At 41.9% G+C, this 22236-nt stretch overlaps 1 protein-coding gene across 1 annotated transcript in view; it reads right to left on the bottom strand.

The window, feature by feature from the left end:
- LOC112252149 (AT-rich interactive domain-containing protein 3A-like) overlaps positions 1 to 22236 on the bottom strand; it is a 61405-nt gene that overhangs the window by 21919 nt on the left and 17250 nt on the right. Inside the window, 2 exon segments of the mRNA XM_042323030.1 lie at positions 1 to 49; positions 919 to 1661. Coding sequence (XP_042178964.1) covers positions 1 to 49; positions 919 to 1272 — 403 coding nt within the window. The 5' untranslated portion in view covers positions 1273 to 1661.

Below are 22236 nucleotides of genomic sequence, written 5' to 3'. Positions count from 1 at the left end.
CCTCATAGTCCTCCTCCATCTCCCCCTCAAAGTCCTCCTCATCCCACTTCTGCTTTCTGCAGCCGAGAGAAAGAGCCATGCCAGCCACGTTACAACACAGTACACATACTGGTATTTACCAATGTACTGGTGTTTGGGTGACTTGGAATGATCTCCAAAAGTCCTTAAAGCTGCTGGATTTGGTGCCTCTAGGGCAATTCAGGCATATGTTAGAGGGCCTTTTTACTAAAGAATGTGTTTGTTTCATATTATTGTGTTTTGATTTTCATGTTTTGCATTTGCTTTCATGTAGTGTGTAATTGATGAGTATATAGATATGTATTGTGTAATTGATGAGTATATAGATATGTATTGTGTAAATGATGAGTATATAGATATGTATTGCGTAAATGATGAGTATATAGATATGTATTGTGTAAATGATGAGTATATAGATATGTATTGTGTAATTGATGAGTATATAGATATGCGTTGTGTAATTGTTGTTTATTGATGTGTTGGACATGGTCGTCATTGTAAATACGAATTTGTTCTTAATTGACTGACCTGTATAAATAAAAGGTAAAACATTTAAATAAAACTTATGTAAGCACTCGTGAAATAACGAGGGCAATGATTATTTTGATGGAAAGCTAGCTAACAGACTATTGAAACTTTAAAAAGGTGTTGCGTGACAGTATATAGGCTAGGCTAAAAGGTAAAGATTGAGAACATTTTAATAAACTTACAAAGGTCAAACAAAAGCCTAGACCAGAGCAAAGCACCCAGTCAGACTTTCAAGGTTAGTCATTTAGCAGACACTCTTATCCAAAGTGATTTATTAGGGTTAAGTGCCTTGCTCAAGGCTTGGGGATTCAAACTAGCGACCTATCGGATACTGGCCAGGTATAAGCATGTATAAGCATGTGGCAGTCCTACTCACATCATCTCCTCTTCCTCAGAGCCCATCATATCTTTGTACTGCTCCCCTTCCTCCTCATCATCATCATCCTCTTCTTCCTCGTCCTCTCCCCCGCTGCTGCGCTCTGACATGGGGCTGTCTGAGGCCCTCTGCAGCCCGGCCGCCACCGCCCTCATGGCTGCCAAGGCCGCCATCTGGGCGTGCTCTGACTCCGGGGCGGGGCTTCCCATCAGCTGGTCCCCAACGCCAGCGGTGGTCCGGCCGTGACCCTGCGGAGAGCCGTCCTGCTGCAGCTGCTGTTGCTCCAGTTCCATCAGCAACTTGGCCCTCTGCTGCCTGTGCAGGTTCTCCATCACGGCTTGAAGCTTCATCTCAAGGGAAAGTGATGCACCGGCCGGGGGTCTCCTTCCCCTCCTCCCCCTGAATAGCTCCAGACACAGGGGCTGGTGGGGGCTGCCGCCTCACTAAGTCCTGATGCTGAGGGGCTGGATGAAATGCCTGACCAGCTAACTCAGCGGCAGGAGCGCTCTCTTGATGGGTAGGTAAGTTAGGTCCTTGAAGAGCGGGAGGGGTTCTTAGAGCAATGAAACATTCACTCGGACACTGTCCACAGCTCCCGAGCCAGAAGTCTCTAGTACTGTTTCTCTGTGCAGGGAAGGGAAGGCCAGTGGAGAGTCCCTGTGAGCGCCGTACTTAGGCACTAGCGGCTGAAGTGGTGGAAATCTCTATGTGGACCACACCGTAATGGCTTTACCAGGGCCTGTGGGAAAGAGATGAACGTGAGAAAAAGCTCTAGCCACTACTTCAACATTGTTTCTCATGTCGGTTAGCCAATATGGTTGGTTGGTTGCAGACAGCCTACATGCTTTCAGTTGATGTGTCAAATTCAAAAAGTATTCAAAGAGAAAGTAAAAATAGTAACAAGTGTGTTACATAGATAAACTATTTTCTATATTTCCCTCTCTTTTTTGTTGAATTTTACCCCCTTTTTCTCCCCAATTTCGTAGTGTCCAATTATTAGTAGTTACTATCTTGTCTCATCACTACAACTCCCATACGGGCTCGGGAGAGACGAAGCTCGAAACGTCATGCATCCTCCGAAACACAACCCCAACCAAGCCGCACTGCTTCTTAACACAGCGCGCATCCAACCCGGAAGCCAGCCGCACCAATGTGTTGGAGGAAACACCGTGTACCTGGTGACCTTGGTTAGCGCGCACTGCGCCCAGCCCGCCACAGGAGTCGCTGGTGTGCGATGAGACAAGGATATCCCTACCGGCCAAACCCTCCGTAACCCGGACCTGCCAGTCACGGCCGGCTGCGACAGAGCCTGGGCGCGAACCCAGAGTCTCTGGTGGTACAGCTAGCACTGCGATGCAGTGCCCTAGACCACTGCGCCACCTGGGAGGCCCATATTTCCCTTAAATAAAAATAAAAAATAAAAAAGGCTTCTAGCCAATCTATCTATGGGTAGCAGGGATGACAAGTTATTTGTATTTATTATGGATCCCCATTAGCTGCTGCCAAGGCATGAGCTACTCTTCCTGGGGTCCAGTAAAATTAAGGCAGTTATACAATTTTTAAAAACATTACAATACATTCAGTACAGATTTCACAACACACTAAGTGTGTGCCCACTAAGTGTTATGCTCAACACACTCAGTTTTCCCAACAAAACACCAGAAAATAACCAAAAAGAGTAGAACCAGCGAACTGCTTTCACACTGATTTGACAATTAGATGTTCAATGTTTGTTCTGATTTAGATACATTTTTTAAGGAATAGTTTTACCATATTAAAATGTTACAGGGTTGACCTTAAACCTGAGGGATAAATAGTAATAAATCATTAAATCACGTAAAAAAAATATATTCAAATGCATTCATACAGGAAATAAGACTCTTTTTTTTTTACTCAAATCTTATTTCCTGCAATTCTATATTTAACCAGGTAGGCTAGTTGAGAACAAGTTCTCATTTGCAACTGCGACCTGGCCAAGATAAAGCATAGCAGTGTGAACAGACAACACAGAGTTACACATGGAGTAAACAATTAACAAGTCAATAACACAGTAGAAAAAAAGGGGAGTCTATATACATTGTGTGCAAAAGGCATGAGGAGGTAGGCGAATAATTAAAATTTTGCAGATTAACACTGGAGTGATAAATGATCAGATGGTCATGTACAGGTAGAGATATTGGTGTGCAAAAGAGCAGAAAAGTAAATAAATAAAAACAGTATGGGGATGAGGTAGGTAAAAATGGGTGGGCTATTTACCGATAGACTATGTACAGCTGCAGCGATCAGTTAGCTGCTCAGATAGCAGATGTTTGAAGTTGGTGAGGGAGATAAAAGTCTCCAACTTCAGCGATTTTTGCAATTCATTCCAGTCACAGGCAGCAGAGAACTGGAAAGAAAGGCGGCCAAATGAGGTGTTGGCTTTAGGGATGATCAGTGAGATACACCTGCTGGAGCGCGTGCTACGGATGGGTGTTGCCACCGTGACCAGTGAACTGAGATAAGGCAGAGCTTTACCTAGCATGGACTTGTAGATGACCTGGAGCCAGTGGGTCTGGCGACGAATATGTAGCGAGGGCCAGCCGACTAGAGCATACAAGTCGCAGTGGTGGGTGGTATAAGGTGCTTCGTGACAAAAGGGATGGCACTGTGATAAACTGCATCCAGTTTGCTGAGTAGAGTGTTGGAAGCAATTTTGTAGATGACATCGCCGAAGTCGAGGATCGGTAGGATAGTCAGTTTTACTAGGGTAAGTTTGGCGGCGTGAGTGAAGGAGGCTTTGTTGCGGAATAGAAAGCCGACTCCTGATTTGATTTTCGATTGGAGATGTTTGATATGAGTCTGGAAGGAGAGTTTACAGTCTAGCCAGACACCTAGGTACTTATAGATGTCCACATATTCAAGGTCGGAACCATCCAGGGTGGTGATGCTGGTCAGGCGTGCGGGTGCAGGCAGCGAACGGTTGAAAAGCATGCATTTGGTTTTACTAGCGTTTAAGAGCAGTTGGAGGCCACGGAAGGAGTGCTGTTAGGCATTGAAGCTCGTTTGGAGGTTAGATAGCACAGTGTCCAAGGACGGGCCGGAAGTATATAGAATGGTGTCGTCTGCGTAGAGGTGGATCAGGGAATCGCCCGCAGCAAGAGCAACATCATTGATATATACAGAGAAAAGAGTCGGCCCGAGGTTTGAACCCTGTGGCACCCCCATAGAGACTGCCAGAGGACCGGACAGCATGCCTTCCAATTTGACACACTGAACTCTGTCTGCAAAGTAATTGGTGAACCAGGCAAGGCAGTCATCCGAAAAACCGAGGCTACTGAGTCTGCCGATAAGAATATGGTGATTGACAGAGTCGAAAGCCTTGGCAAGGTCGATGAAGACGGCTGCACAGTACTGTCTTTTATCGATGGCGGTTATGATATCGTTTAGTACCTTGAGCGTGGCTGAGGTGCACCCGTGACCGGCTCGGAAACCAGATTGCACAGCGGAGAAGGTACGGTGGGATTCGAGATGGTCAGTGACCTGTTTGTTGACTTGGCTTTCGAAGACCTTAGATAGGCAGGGCAGGATGGATATAGGTCTGTAACAGTTTGGGTCCAGGGTGTCTCCCCCTTTGAAGAGGGGGATGACTGCGGCAGCTTTCCAATCCTTGGGGATCTCAGACGATATGAAAGAGAGGTTGAACAGGCTGGTAATAGGGGTTGCGACAATGGCGGCGGATAGTTTCAGAAATAGAGGGTCCAGATTGTCAAGCCCAGCTGATTTGTACGGGTCCAGGTTTTGCAGCTCTTTCAGAACATCTGCTATCTGGATTTGGGTAAAGGAGAACCTGGAGAGGCTTGGGCGAGTAGCTGCGGGGGGGGGCGGAGCTGTTGGCCGAGGTTGGAGTAGCCAGGCGGAAGGCATGGCCAGCTGTTGAGAAATGCTTGTTGAAGTTTTCGATAATCATGGATTTATCGGTGGTGACCGTGTTACCTAGCCTCAGTGCATTGGGCAGCTGGGAGGAGGTGCTCTTGTTCTCCATGGACTTCACAGTGTCCCAGAACTTTTTGGAGTTGGAGCTACAGGATGCAAACTTCTGCCTGAAGAAGCTGGCCTTAGCTTTCCTGACTGACTGCGTGTATTGGTTCCTGACTTCCCTGAACAGTTGCATATCGCGGGGACTATTCGATGCTATTGCAGTCCGCCACAGGATATTTTTGTGCTGGTCGAGGGCAGTCAGGTCTGGAGTGAACCAAGGGGTATATCTGTTCTTAGTTCTGCATTTTTTGAACGGAGCATGCTTATCTAAAATGGTGAGGAAGTTACTTTTAAAGAATGACCAGGCATCCTCAACTGACGGGATGAGGTCAATGTCCTAACAGGATACCTGGGCCAGGTCGATTAGAAAGGCCTGCTCACAGAAGTGTTTTAGGGAGCGTTTGACAGTGATGAGGGGTGGTCGGTTGACTGCGGCTCCGTAGCGGATACAGGCAATGAGGCAGTGATCGCTGAGATCCTGGTTGAAGACAGCAGAGGTGTATTTGGAGGGCCAGTTGGTCAGGAGGGAATTTAACTAGGGAAGTCAGTTAATTAAGAACAAATTCTTATTTTCAATGACGGCCTATTAACAGTGGGTTAACTGCCTTGTTCAGGGGCAGAACGACAGATTTTTACATTGTCAGCTTGGGGATTCGATCTTGCAACCTTTCGGTTACTAGTCCAACGCTCTAACCACTAGGCTATGCTGCTGTCTAAAGAATGTGAAAAGCACCCTATTCGTGGAACGACCCATAAGTCAGACATCTTTTTTTTCAGTCAGAAATGCAAATTTAAGGGGGAAATCTATGGCACTGAACAGGCCTGGTTTACAAGACTTCTATGCAGAGCATGTTCTAGGATGACCATGATCTTTTTGTACTATTCTCAAGTGACTCACACCACAGCAATTCATAAGAGGGCATGTCAAACTTGGCATGACTGTAAGCTAGAAAGACCTAGCACATGCTATAAGGGGAAAGGTCTACATTTCGATTGAATAAGACCTGGGTCACATCTAGGTCAGAAAAAAGATAAGCTTAACACAGTGTTCTCGAATCAATAGCACACACTGACAGGGATATGAAGACACATTCTCCAAGCAGGTGTTGAACAGACTAGGTTGCCTCTGAAATGACACCCTGGCTAGCCTATAACTATAATGCACTACTTTTGACCCTAGGCCTATGACTCCAGCCATGATAGTGTTCATGATGCTTCTCTACTCACTGGCAAAAGAAAAACGGCACTGGCAAAACTTGTCACTTCCATGGGCTTGTGTTTCAGAAGACGTGCAAGAAATAACCACAAGATGAGCAGTTTTATTAGTAGAGGTGAGTCATTCAATATCGACTCACTCAATATTATTTTCTGGCACAGAGAGCAACTATGTCACTCCAGTTGTTGGATCCATATAGTAGCAATATGACATCATATCATATTGTATCGGCTTTTATTGCAATATGGTAACAAGACTATTGTCTGTTCATTGCAACCATAAAACAAGACATTTACATTTTAGCATATTCTGGTCTGTAAGATTACAGGCTATGGACCAAAAATGCTATGTTGATATTACATTTAAAATAATATCAAGTTAAACAGACATGATGAATCATCCAACAGTCGGATGCATTTCACCATAATTATTTATCTTATGCCAAGTTGCTGCACCCAATGTTTCACAATAACATTTCATAAGCCAGTGATTAAGCTTCACGACAGTGGTTTTCAACAATGGTGCACAAAATGTGCTTCCCTATATTTGGAAATATTCCATGACAGACAGACCATGGCAGAACAGCAAACTGGTTTCCTGTTCCTTAACAAAATACATTTAGTCAGGGGAGGTGTTTGTGGTTCCTCTGCTTCAAATGCCTTTTTTGGTGTCAACACCTGTGATTTTCCACAGAAATGGCAAGATACAGCAAGGAATGAGGACTATGTGTTAGGTCATTGATTCATCATTCTGATTGGGACTGTATGTGTTAGGTCATCCATTTATCATTCTGAATGTTAATAGGGAACATTGAAGCGTTGCATCATATGAATCACCATTATATCAACAACTTTGGGACTATGTTGTTTATGTCTATGATTCATGTGATGGTATAATTGCTGATGATGTCATGACTAATTCAGTTTCTAACGCCAAGACTAAACGGGCTGAAAAATAGGTTTCTAGCCATGGACAGAAAAAACAAGCCTGATCACATAGGAATTATATTTTCTCTGTGTAATGCAATACTGATGTGTAGTGTGGTAAGCATTGTAGAGCAAACAAGCTACTTTGCATCACAGGTAGACGCAACCCACTGGTGGTGAACGGCCAGGGCGAATTGAGTAACTTCACTACACTACACACAATGTGAACCACAACCTTAAGTCAACCACTTTATCATTGCAACCCGTTTACATTTCATATGACTTTCCTCTCAAATGTCTTTCGGCTTCAAACCAAAGCAATGGACACCCATAAGTGATCTGACCTTATCGTTATTGGTGTAGGCTAGATGAAACTGGATGAGGGGGGAGCTGTCATGAAGCCAATCTAGTGGACAGACGGTTTAAATGAAGGATAAGGGACGAATGATGAGTTATTGGGTTAATCCTTTACTTACCTACTGGCACAGAGACTGAGGGAGGGATGAGGGTGGAAGATTGCAAGGTCTGAACAAACAGGACAAAGAGATAAGGAAAGCGCTAAGGGTCTAATTCCAAAGGGATAAAGGGTCTCTGCCACCTCACATAATGGGTGCTCCAATACTCAACTATAGTCTCCTAAAGAATAAACAAGACCAGTACAGAGCATTGAAATTGTGCATTGGTAACGTTTGAAATGTGCAGTGTATATTTATGCCGGTAATGGACAGAAAAGAGCAAGTTGAGTTTGGAAGTGCATAGGGATCTCTCCAACATACAGTGGGGAGAACAAGTATTTGATACACTGCCAATTTTGACAGGTTTTCCTACTTACAAAGCATGTAGAGGTCTGTAATTTGTATCATAGGTACACTTCCACTGTGAGAGACGGAATCTAAAACAAAAATCCAGAAAATCACATTGGTATGATTTTTAAGTAATGAATTTTATTACATAAGTATTTGATACATTAGAAAAGCAGAACTTAATATTTGGTACAGAAACCTTTGTTTGCAATTACAGAGATCATACATTTCCTGTAGTTCTTGACCAGGTTTGCACACACTGCTGCAGGGATTTTTGCCCACTCCTCCATACAGACCTTCTCCAGGGCAAAACAGACTTTAAGCTCCCTCCAAAGATTTTCTATTGGGTTCAGGTCTGGAGACTGGCTAGGCCACCCCAGGACCTTGAGATGCTTCTTACAGAGCCACTCCTTAGTTGCCCTGGCTGTGTGTTTCGGGTCGTTGTCATGCTGGAGGACCCAGCCACGACCCATCTTCAATGCTCTTAGGGAGGGAAGGAGGTTGTTGGCCAAGATCTCACGATACATGGCCCCATCCATCCTCCCCTCAATACGGTGCAGTCGTCCTGTCCCCTTTGCAAAAAAGCATCCCCAAAGAATGATGTTTCCACCTCCATGCTTCATGGTTGGGATGGTGTTCTTGGGGTTGTACTCATCCTTCTTCTTCCTCCAAACATGGCGAGTGGAGTTTAGACCAAAAAGCTCTATTTTTGTCTCATCAGACCACATGACCTTCTCCCATTCCTCCTCTGGATCATCCAGATGGTCATTGGCAAACTTCAGACGGGCCTGGACATGCACTGGCTTGAGCAGGGGGACCGTGTGTGCGCTGCAGGATTTTAATCCATGACGGCGTAGTGTGTTACTAATGGTTTTCTTTGAGACTGTGGTCCCTACTCTCTTCGGGTCATTGACCAGGTCCTGCCGTGTAGTTCTGGGCTGATCCCTCACCTTCCTCATGATCATTGATGCCCCACGAGGTGAGATCTTGCATGGAGCCCCAGACCGAGGGTGATTGACCGTCATCTTGAACTTCTTCCATTTTCGAATAATTGCACCAACAGTTGTTGCCTTCTCACCAAGCTACTTGCCTATTGTCCTGTAGCCCATCCCAGCCTTGTGCAGGTCTACAATTTTATCCCTGATGTCCTTACACAGCTCTCTGGTCTTGGCCATTGTGGAGACGTTGGAGTCTGTTTGATTGAGTGTGTGGACAGGTGTCTTTTATACAGGTGACGAGTTCAAACAGGTGCAGTTAATACAGGTAATGAGTGGAGAACAGGAGAGCTTCTAAAAATAAAAACTAACAGGTCTGTGAGAGCCTGAATTGTTACTGGTTGGTAGGTGATCAAATACTTATGTCATGCAATAAAATACAAACTAATTACTTAAAAATCATACAATGTTATTTTCAGGATTCTTTTTTTTAGATTCTGTCTCTCATAGTTGAAGTTTACCTATGATGAAAATTACAGACCTCTACATGGTTTGTAAGTAGGAAAACCTGCAAAATCGGCAGTGTATCAAATACTTGTTCTCCCTACTGCATCTACTACAGACCACTTCTTGACATCATTTCCATTTTTTGCTCAGAATACAGTTGGACATTTGGGAGGCCTTTTTCAGACTGTACTGAACAAAAATATAAATGCAACAAATAACAATTAATTTTTTTTTACTGAGTTACAGTTCATATTAGAAATCAGTCAATTGAAATAAATTCATTAGGCCCTAATCTATGGATTTCATATGACTGGGCAGGGGTGCAGCCATGGGTGGGGGAGCCACCCACAGGGGAGCCAGGCCCAGCCAATCAGAATGAGTTTTCCAAAAGAAAAGGCTTTATTACAGACAGAAATACTCAGCACCACCCCGCAGGTGAAGAAGCCTGATGTGGAGATCCTGGGCTGGTGTGGTTACACGTGGTCTGCGGCTGTGAGGCAGGTTAGACATACTTCTCTAAAACAATGTTTAAGGCAGCTTATGGTAGAGAAATTAACATTAAATTCTCTGGCGACAGCTCTGGTGGACATTCCTGCAGTCAGCATGCCAATTGTACGCTCCCTCAAAACTTGAGACATCTGTGGCAATGTGTTGTGTGACAAAACTGCATTTTTTAAAGTGGCCTTTTATTGTACCCAGCACAAGGTGCACCTGCGTAATGATCATACTGTTTAATCAGCTTCTTGATATGCCACACCTGCCAGGTCGATGGATTAGCTTGGCAAAAAATATCCTGCCCAACTAAGCAAATAAGAAATGCTCACTAACAGGGATGTAAACAAATTTGTGCACAAAATTTGAGAGAAATAAGCTTTTTGTGCATATGGAACATTTCTGGGATTTTTTATTTCAGCTCATGAAACATGAGACCAACACTTTACATGTTGCATTTATATTTTTGTTCAGTTTAGATAACCACCGTAATAGCCCTCTTATAGAAAGCTGGCCAATGGCGTTGGCCTTGACTACATGGTATTCTGTCACATTCATCAACTTCTTACCTACATTTTAGTAATTTAGCAGATGCTCTTATCCAGATCAACTTCAGGAGCAATTAGGATTAAGTGCCTTGCTCAAGAGCACATCAACAGATTTTCACTTAGTCAGCTCAGGGATTCGAAACAGCAACCTTTCGGTTACTGGCTCAACACTCTTAACCGCTAGACTACCTGCCGCCTTGGAGAGAATAACACTGCCTTTATTGAGCCCGCTACATTAACAACAAAATCCTTCAGAGCGTGTCACACGTACTTTCCACCAACCACTTCCACAAACCATGCGAAAAGTCGCCCAAATCTTAAATCTGATCTGCAAAGGCAGCCATAAATTATTTTGGTCAAAATTCAGAAAAATCGTAATCCAATGATCTCCTTACTATACATTTAAAGGAATCTGGGGCGTTTTCAATCAAGCACCCAAATTCAGTCATTTTGAAAAATCGGACATAGTGAGTACCCTACTGACTATTTGCTTTAACATAGTCCCGATGGAATGAAACCTCAAACCAGTTTTTATTTAACCTTTTTTCTGCCCGGGCCAAACTGAGCAATCGGGGGAGAAGGGCCTTGGCCAGGAGATGACAAAGAACCCGATGGTCACTCTCGGAGAGCTCAAGAGTTCCTCTGTGAAGATGGGAGAACCTTCCAGAAGGACAACCATCCCTGCAACACTCCACCAATCAGGCCTTTATGGTAGAGTGGCCAGACGGAAGCCACTCCTCAGTAAAAGGCACATGACAGTTCGCTTGGAGTTTGCCAAAAGGCACCTAAAGACTCTCAGACCATGAGAAACCAGATTCTCTGATCTGCTGAAACCAAGATTGAACTCCTTGGCCTGAATGCCAAGCGCCACATCTGGAGGAAACCTGGCACCATCCCTACAGTGAAGCATGGTGGTGGCAGCAACATGCTGTGGGGATGTTTTTCAGCGCCAGGGACTGGAAGACAAGTCAAGATTGAGGGAAAGATGAACGGAGCAAAGTACAGAGAGATCCTTGATGAAAACCTGCTCCAGAGGGCTCATAACCTCAGACGAAGGTTCACCTTCCAACAGGACAATGACCCTAAGCACACAGCCAAGACAACGCAGGGGTGGCTTGGGGACAAGTTTCTGAATGTCCTTGAGTGGCCCAGCCAGAGCCAGGACATGAACCTGATCGAACATCTCTGGAGAGACCTGAAAATAGCTGTGCAGTGACGCTCCCCATCCAACCTGACAGAGCTTGAGAGGATCTGCAGAGAAGAATGAGAGAAACTCCCCAAATATAGGTGTGACAAGCTTGTAGCGTCATACCCAAGAAGACTCGAGGCTGTAATCACTGCCTAAGTACTGAGTAAAGGGTCTGAATTCTTATGTAAATGCGATATTTATTTATTTGATAAATTTGCTCAAATTAAAAATGTTAATAATAATTTGCTTAGTCATTATGGGGTATTGTGTGTAGATTGGGGGGGGACCAATACATTTTAGAATAAGGTTGTAACGTAACAAAATGTTGAAAAAGTCAAGGGTCTGAATACTTTCCGAATGCACTGTATATTTACTATAATTTGTTCATGTGTTAATCACTTGCGATTAATATAATGTTAAGAAATTTAACAACCTTTATAGCAGTTTATCTAATTCCAAGAAATGCTTATTTCCTACCTTTCACTTTAACTTTTGCAGTTTTTCTAAAAATCTCCATTGTTGCCCTTTCAGAAACATGGTTGACTGAAGAGACAACCATGCTTTATGACATGTCTCCTTATAATGCTGTTCACCAGTGTAGAACATCAAGAGTGGGAGGATGAGTGTCCATTTTTGTTCATAAACATTTTAAATTCTTTGTAAGAGAGGACCTCACACATCTGAAAACAAAGTATAAGAACAAATTTACTCACCTACTTTGGATATCCCCCAAAATATATTTGACTAACAAATTCCAAGAAACCTTAAATAATGTAAAGTACTTGGTAAATCCTCAATCAACAGTTGAATAAGAAAAATTTCAATTCTCAATTTATTTTTGGAAATAAGACCTATAGTGATCCTGATGTTATTTCATGTGAATTTAATAACTTTTTTGTGAATGTGAGTTCTTCTCTGTCAAAGAAAATTAGCAAAACTGATGGAAATGGGGCCTCCTGAGTGGCGCAGTGGTCTAAGGTATGCATTGCAATGCTAGCTGTGCCACTAGAGATTCTGGGTTAGAGTCCAGGCTCTGTCGCACAATTGGCACAATGTTGTCCGGGTTAGGGGAGGGTTTGGTCGGCAGGGATGACCTTGTCCCATCGCGCACTATTGACTCCTGTTGCGGGCCGGGCACAGTGCACGCTGACACGGTCGCCAGGTGTACGGTGTTTCCTCTGACACATTGCTGTGGCTGGCTTCCGGGTTAAGTGGACATTGTGTCAAGAAGCAGTGCAGCTTGGTTGGGTTGTGTTTCGGAGGACGCACAGCTCTTGACCTTCGCCACTCTCGAGTCCATACGGGAGTAGCAGCGATGAAGCAAGACTAACTACCAATTGGATACCACAAAATTGGGGAGAAAAAGGGGTAAAAAAAATACAAAAATAAAATACTAATGGAAATCCCTTGGATTATATTAAGGGACATTTCCCTTCTCTGCTCAGTTTGACCCTCCTGATGTAATGGAGGTGATGGAGGTAATTGGTAACTTAAAGATATCAGCAGCAGGTCATGAGGAGAGTGGTGCCTCTATGGTGAAATCAGTGTCTTCCTTGATTACTGAGCCTCTAATCTATATCTTCACCAAATCTATGATATTGTTCCTAAAGATTTGAAAATTGCCAAAGTTATCCCTATCTATAAAACTGGGTATCCAAGATCTTTTACAAATTATCGGCCAATATCTGTACTACCGTGTTTTTCTAAAATCCTAGAAAAATTGTAAATGTTGAAACATTTAAATCAACACTGCATTCTATATGAGCACCAATATGGTTTTCGTAAAAACTACTCCACAGGTATGGCTCTTTTGCAACTTCTGGATAAAATATTTACAGCCCTTAACAATGAATAAGCTCTGGGCATCTTTTTACATGTATCCAAAGCGTTTGAAACGGTTGATCATGAAATATGACTTTATAAATTGCATTATTACGTGTTTCATGATTATACATATAATTTATTATAGAGAACAATTTGTTTATGCAAACGGATGTGCATCTACCAAGGCCAAGATATCCAACGGTGTGACACAGGGTTTGATAATTGGACCTTTGTTATCCCTAATCTATTTCAATGACCTTGCTGCTGTGTCTTCTACCGTACTTCCCATTCTCTTTGCTGAGGATACCAATTTTATTTTATCACACAAGAATTTTGATTAACGAATTAATGAAGCCAACTCAGGCATGGCCACATTTTCTGAATGGTTCCAGATAAACAAATTATCTTTAAATGTAAAAAAAAAAATCCAACTTTATTGTATTCGCTAGTAAGAAATATTGTAAATATATTGTGTTAAGTGTTTCCTCCAAATAGCTAAACTCTTACACATTTAAACAAAACAACCAAAAACAATTCTTGTGATTACTGATCATACATTTATAATTAGTAGGTTTTATTATCTGTTTTAACAAATATTTATGTATTGTATATTGGGCTTCCAACCACACCTTTTTAAAAAATGTATTTGTTTTTATCTGTATTTTTATCTGTATTGTTGTTTTCTTTGGCAAATAAATTAAACTTCTCCACATTTAATTTTCCCCACAGGGGATTTTAGAAACATTTAGGGGCGTCAGGTAACCTAGTGGTTAGAGCGTTGGGTTACGGACTCCATCCTAGCTGGAGGGGTGCTCTCATCTTATCTACCAACATAGACAGGGCTCTAACTCCTCTAGCTCCACAATGAAATAGGGTGCAGGCCAGGCAGCAGGCTGTTAGCCAGCCTGCCAGCATAGTGGGGTCTGCCACTAGCACAGTCAGTGTAGTCAGCTCAGCTATTGAGACCGTGTCTGTGCCTCGACCTAGGTTGGGCAAAACTAAACATGGCGGTGTTCGCCTTAGCATTCTCACTAGGATAAAGACCTCCTCCATCCCTGTCATTATTGAAAGAGATCATGATACCTCACATCTCAAAATAGGGCTACTTAATGTTAGATCCCTTACTTCAAAGGCAATTATAGTCAATGAACTAATCACTGATTATAATCTTGATGTGATTGGCCTGACTGAAACATGGCTTAAGCCTGATGAATTTACTGTGTTAAATGAGGCCTCACACCTCCTGGCTACACTAGTGACCATATCCACCGTGCGGAGGTGTTGCTAACATTTACGATAGCAAATTTCAATTTACAAAAAAAAAAACTGACGTTTTAGTCTTTTGAGCTTCTAGTAATGAAATCTATGCAGCCTACTCAATCACTTTTTATAGCTACTGTTTACAGGCCTCTTGGGCCATATACAGCGTTCCTCATTGAGTTCCCTGAATTCCTATCAGACCTCGTAGTCATAGCAGATAATATTCTAATCTTTGGTGACTTTAATATTCACATGGAAAAGTCCACAGACCCACTCCAAAAGACTTTCGGAGCCATCATTGACTCAGTGGGTTTTGTCCAACATGTCTCTGGACCTACTCACTGTCACAGTCATACTCTGGACCTAGTTTTGTCCCATGGAATAAATGTTGTGGATCTTAATGTTTTTCCTCATAATCCTGGACTATCAGACCACCATTTTATTACGTTTGCAATTGCAACAAATAATCTGCTCAGACCCCAACCAAGGAACATCAAAAGTCGTGCTATAAATTCACAGACAACACAAAGATTCCTTGATGTCCTTCCACCTAACGGAGGAACTTAATTTAACCATGCGCAATACCCTAGATGCAGTTGCACGCCTAAAAACTAAAAACATTTATCATAAGAAACTAGCTCCCTGGTATACAGAAAAGAGCCGAGCTCTGAAGCAAGCTTCCAGAAAATTGGAACGGAAATGGCGCCACACCAAACGGGAAGTCTTCCGACTAGCTTGGAAAGACAGTACCGTGCAGTATCGAAAAGCCCTTACTGCTGCTCGATCATCCTATTTTTCCAACTTAATTGAGGAAAATAAGAACAATCTGAAATTCCCTTTTGATACTGTCGTAAAGCTAACAAAAAAGCAGCATTCCCCAAGAGAGGATGGCTTTCACTTCAGCAGTAATAAATTCATGAACTTCTTTGAGGAAAAGATCATGATTATTAGAAAGCAAATTACGGACTCCTCTTTAAATCTGCGTATTCCTTCAAAGCGCAGTTGTCCTGAGTCTGCACAACTCTGCCAGGACCTAGGATCAAGAGAGACACTCAAGTGTTTTAGTACTATATCACTTGACACAATGATGAAAATAATCATGGCCTCTAAACCTTCAAGCTGCATACTGGACCCTATTCCAACTAAACTACTGAAAGAGCTGCTTCTTGTGCTTGGCCCTCCTATGTTGAACGTAATAAATGGCTTTCTATCCACCGGATGTGTACCAAACTCACTAAAAGTGGCACTAAAAGCCTCTCTTGAAAAAAACAAACCTTGACCCAGAAAATATAAAAAACTATCGGCCTATATCGAATCTTCCATTCCTCTCAAAAATTTTAGAAAAGGCTGTTGCGCAGCAACTCACTGCCTTCCTGAAGACAAACAATGTATACGAAATGCTTCAGTCTGGTTTTAGACCCCATCATAGCACTGAGACTGCACTTGTGAAGGTGGTAAATTACCTTTTAATGGCATCAGACCGAGGCTCTGCATCTGTCCTCGTGCTCCTAGACCTTAGTGCTGCTTTTGATACCATCGATCACCACATTCTTTTGGAGAGATTGGAAACCCAAATTGGTCTACACGGACAGGTTCTGGCCTGGTTTAGATCTTATCTGTCGGAACGATATCAGTTTGTCTCTGTGAATGGTTAGTCCTCTGACAAATCAACTGTAAATTTCGGTGTTCCTCAATGTTCCGTTTTAGGACCACTATTGTTTTCACTATATATTTTACCTCTTGGGGATGTCATTTGAAAACATAATGTTAACTTTCACTGCTATGCGGATGACACACAGCTGTACATTTCAACGAAACATGGTGAAGCCCCAAAATTGCCCTCGCTTAGAAGCATGTGTTTCAGACATAAGGAAGTGGATGGCTGCAAACTTTCTACTTTTAAACTTGGACAAAACAGAGATGCTTGTTCTAGGTCCCAAGAAACAAAGAGATCTTCTGTTGAATCTGACAATTAATCTTAATGGTTGTACAGTCGTCTCAAATACAACTGTAAAGGACCTCAGCGTTACTCTGGACCCTGATCTCTCTTTTGAAGAACATATCAAGACTGTTTTAAGGCCAGCTCTTTTCCATCTACGTAACATTGCAAAAATCTGAAACTTTCTGTCTAAAAATGATGCAGAAAAATGTGTCCATGCTTGTCACTTCTAGGTTAGACTACTGCAATGCTCTACTTTCCGGCTACCCGGATAAAGCACTAAATAAACTTCAGTTAGTGCTAAATACGGCTACTAGAATCCTGACTAGAACCAAAAAATGTTATCATATTACTCCAGTGCTAGCCTCCCTACACTGGCTTCCTGTCAAGGCAAGGGCTGATTTCAAGGTTTTACTGCAAACCTACAAAGCATTTACATGGGCTTGCTCCTACCTATCTCTCTGATTTGGTCCTGCCGTTCATACCTACACGTACACTATGGTCACAAGACGCAGGCCTCCTAGTTGTCCCTAGAATTTCTAAGCAAACAGTTGGAGGCAGGGCTTTCTCCTATAGAGCTCAATTTTTATGGAATGGTCTGCCTACCCATGTGAGAGACGCAGACTCGGTCTCAACCTTTAAGTCTTTATTGAAGACTCATCTCTTCAGTAGGTCCTATGATTGAGTGTAGTCTGGCCCAGGAGCATCATTTATGAACATTTGAACATCTTGGCCATGTTCTGTTATAATCTCCACCTGGCACAGCCAGAAGAGTACTGGCCACCCCTCATAGCCTGGTTCCCCTCTAGGTTTCTTATTAGGTTTTGGCCTTTCTAGGGAGTTATTCCTAGCCACCGTGCTTCTACACCTGCATTGCTTGCTGTTTGGAGTTTTAGGCTGGGTTTCTGTATAGCACTTTGAGATATCAGCTGATCTAAGAAGGGCTACATAAATACATTTGATTTTATTGGTGGACAAATGACATGGCTCGTCCCACAGTAAGGGTTTCCACTAGTTACCACAGCCACAGTTAAAATTGGCTATATTGTACTAATTCATAAAAACAAAAATTTGCTGTTTAGTCTTTACTTAAGATTAGTCATAAGGTTAGCAGTGTGGTTAAGGTTAGGTTTAAAATCAGATTAAGAAGATAAATGGTAAACATAGGCGGGGTTTATTACTTTGTGGCTGTGGAAACTAGTGACAACCCACAGTAAGATCCTGACCAAGGCTCCATTCCACCTACAGTATGTCACTATCTGCAAGCCGGGATTCCCCCATGTCTCAGACTAAAAGAGTGATGTAGTGATTTTCTTATTTTTTTGGCAGGAGAAACAGAAAATGCTTCCATGCCAGGAAGACACTTAGGAATTTGGGTTTTGGCAAAGCAACAGATGAAAACGAGCAAACTCACAACACTTTCCCCTTAAAATGTCAAGGAAACTAGAGGAGTGAAGTTTACAGGCAGGCAGGTGGGAACCAGACACACACAATAGTAATAGAAGATGACATACGATATTAAACGTATTGAAGACAACAGGAGCCCGCATGTCCATTTATAGTAGCAAATCTGGGCAACAAGATTATGACAGTATGATCACTACAAATAAAGCTCTCAGTTCAAGCCTAGAGTATTTGACAGAATCTTATTTTAAAACAAATACTTATTTCATTGGCCTTGTGGTTACCGTTACTTCTTGACATAACTCTGAGCAGGCTTATTCAAATTGGTTACTTCGGGGTGGTTAGAGTATTAGGCCAGTAACCGAAAGGTTGCTGGATCGAATCCCCCGAGCTGACAAGATAAATATCTGTTGTTCTGCCCCTGAACAAGGCAGTTAACCCACTGTTCCCTGGTAGGCCGTCATTGTAAATAAGAATTTGTTCTTAACTGTTAAATAACAAAAGACTCATCTGCTATGAATGTTTTGCAAATATCATGGGATGTAATTCAGCAAAGTTAAGTGGATTTAGATAGGACTGTCAACATTTGTGATATGAGAAACCAATTACACTTTTGTGCAGCAAAACCCCAGCTTCAATCTTCAACATACGGTACTTCTTCTTCTTCTTCTTTAGCAGCACGCTACTCGGCCTACACCGTTTAAGCTAGAAACGCCGTTCAAACATTATAATGTGCGGAATGGTCTCACTCGAGTTGCTTGTAGACAACCTTTAATATATTTTATACTTTTTACTTTTTACGTTATTCGTTTTTTTTTGTCCTCCATCTGCTTGTTATGGCATTTCCTCAAAATTCTAAAGCTCCCTTTTGTGACATCATCACTTCCAACTGACATTCTCTGTAAATGCAATAATACAACTTTTGACACAAATCAGCTAACAACTTAGAACAAAGTTTGAGCGTTTACATCATCGTCTACTTCTCTGCTACTCAAATCTGCCGTTTGAACCAAAAAATATGTATATATTTGTTTCATTAATGTTTATTCAAGAGCACATAATGAACATGTACCATAAATACACAATATATATTTGCTGTTTTTTACAAAAAATCTTTCAAGAGTCTAAATAAGAATACAATTTGTATAAAGCCACAGAAAAATAACAGAAAAAAATGACAGAATAAGACCAGTACGATATGTACTGACCAGACACCTTCATACCTATGCTGCAAGATTGATGTAATTCTCTCCAAGTCAGCAAGTTCCCCGTATAGACCTAACCACATATCTTTTGAGGGTGCATGATTATTTTTCCAGCATTTTGTTACACATTTATTTCCTTTCTGCTACTGAAAGATAATCAATTTAAATGGAGAGGATTGGAATATATCCACAGGAACAATACCAAGAAGGAGATGACATGGGTCTAGTTGAATAATAATACCTGTGATGTCCTGAATAACATGGAGAATTTCAGACCAAAAATACTTGGACCAAAAATGATAGTCTGATAAAAGTTACAGCTGTTTGAGTAACCACATCAACATTTTCTGTAACTTTTTTGACCACTACCCCAACAATTTAGACAAAAAGTTAGAGGGTATGAAATCTTCCTCTACTTCTCTGCTATTCATATCTGTTTGCGGAACCAAAACATTCACTACAGATCTTACGGTACAGCTGTTTTAGTAACTGCATTACTAAAACACATTTTCTGCCAACTTTTTTCAAACAACCACCATTTTGACGACTAACCTAACAAGTCAGATAAAAACAATCAGATGTATGAAATCTTGCCCTACTTCTCTGCTTGTCAATCTGAAAAACGGATTAGGAGTAGTGTCTACCAATCTGTAGATAGAGCTGTTTTAGTAACCCATCAACTACTCTCTTTCTAGCTGCAGTAAATCATGTCAGAAGCTAGCAGATTAATTATTTACCAACAACAGCTGCAAATTCCAATAAACCTGTAATCGAACCCACAAATGCTGATGCGCCAGATACACAACTAGTCTAAAGAAGGCCAGTTTTATTGCTTCTTAAATCAGAACAACAGTTTTCAGCTGAGCTAACATACTTGAAAAAGGGTTTTCTAATGATCAATTAACCTTTTAACCCTTTCACACGTACCATCACACGGGTGTGATCGTTCTACAGTGGTCCCTGAAGCGTACGATCACACATGTGTGATTAGAACACTCATTTAGAATGCTCGTTTAGAACGGCCAGTTTCGAATGATGCAACAATCAGCGTTTGAGCTGGCCACACTTTTTTCAGAAACTATTTACACAAACACAGTCCTTGCAAAATTATGTCCAGAATGTGAGCAGTTTATTTTGGGATGCAATGTTCAGATATTCACAGAAGTACAGTATATATAGCATAACACAATCATCCTAACCGGAAAAATGTAGGCTACAGTTGTTCTAGCGCTAACTGAGCAAAGATTGACCCCACACAAGCTGTCATATTTTCTAGCTCTAGGCTGACATAAACTACAATATGAATTTGCTAATAGCAATTACTATGTATAATTAATCACATCACGGGTGAGCTCACCATTGATCGAAATAAACTATGTAAAACACTTTATAGAAATCGAAAGTAATCCGAAGATTAGTTTCAGCGCGCAGCCATGCATTTTTTTCCTCACAGAAACCGAAGATAATAAGAGAAGACGAGATGTGTTTGGTCTGTTTATAGTATGCATGTTGAAGGGGTGTCATCTACTGTCGTTCACATCCCACCAGTAATTTCCGGAAGTCCTCAAAAATTTGTGAACTCTTACCTCATTTTGCTATAGCATCTTTGGTCCGACAGACGATCAAGTGAAACCCAGAATGCATTGTATGTCAACAAACATGGCTCCACACACATAGCTGGAATTAGCTTAGCTCATAATCAGTACGACCTTCAAAACATTATTTTACACAAATACTATGTGCCCTTTACAATCTATGCAAAAATCGGAATGCATGATTTTATCACCGGTAATTGAAAAACGTGAATAAAATAGTAAATATAGGAACACTACACAAAACATTTTCTGATAGTGATTTATTGATACAAATGGCGCGTGCAGGCAGTCAATCACGTAACCTCCCGCTCTGAGCCATTCAACTCCCTTCTTTGCCACCCTCTTTTCCCATGACTGCTTTCTAGTTCTGCTGCTATGACTGCATTTCATCAACAACGCTACTGCCATCCTAAATGACCCGTTATACAAAATAAAAAATGTTAACAGCTGGCAGTAAAGTTCCATGACAAACGAGACGTCCATGTCCTCTCCTCTGTCCATACAGCAACCATGTCAGCCACAGGGAAGTTGGACCACCTGACGGGAGAGAGAAACAAACCAGACAGAGAAACATCAAACCAGACTGCGTGCTTGACTATAACCTCAAAATGGGGGCAGTGGATAAGGCTGACATGATAAACAGCTTTGGGGAATGCACTCAGAAAACGACCAAGTGGTATAAGATATTTCTAAATTTTTCCAGGGTAGCGTCAAAATACAACATCTTCTTCTGATGCATTTAGCATTGTTTTACAGAGCTAATAGAAGAATGTAACTAGCTACATAAGCACAATTTAATATAACACCATAAAAGGTGAGTAACGTTACCTAGCGTGTCCGCGGTTATAAGGAATATACACAAATATATTATGTTCCATACACACAGTGAGCTACAGTAGACACAGTATAACACGACACACAGAAACTATTATAACGTAATAAGGCACTTACTTTGATAGAAATGCAGTCGGGATTTGAAGATGGGTGTCTGTAGTGACGCCTCTAGCACGGAGACGCTGTGCCACTTGGGAGTCATAAAGCCAGGGTAGCTTCAAAATACAACACATGCTAATACTTCCCTGACGCAATTAGCATTGTTTTCCAGAGCTAATAGAATAATGTAGCTAGCTACCTAATCATTGAGTATAACACCATAAATGTTATGAAATGAGTAACGTTACATTGCGTGTCCACGGTTATAAGGAATATACCCAAAATATTATGCTACAGTAGAAACGACATGCAGAAACTATTATAACGTAATAAGGCACTTTGATAGAAACGCACACATTTCCAAAGTTATTATTGGTAACGAAAACAACTTTGATTGCGATGCAGGCGACAGGTGGAAACCATGAACACGTGTGTGCAGGACGGCAGATGAGCAAATGTCTGCAGACTTGAACTGCACAAACAATTGAGAAGTGTTTGGGGAATTTTGTCCGGGTCAGAAA

This window comes from Oncorhynchus tshawytscha, linkage group LG06, assembly GCF_018296145.1.
Source record: "Oncorhynchus tshawytscha isolate Ot180627B linkage group LG06, Otsh_v2.0, whole genome shotgun sequence".
NCBI lineage: Eukaryota > Metazoa > Chordata > Actinopteri > Salmoniformes > Salmonidae > Oncorhynchus > Oncorhynchus tshawytscha.
The sequence above is the reverse complement of the archived record's forward strand: the minus strand, read 5'-3'. Positions and strand labels throughout refer to the sequence as shown.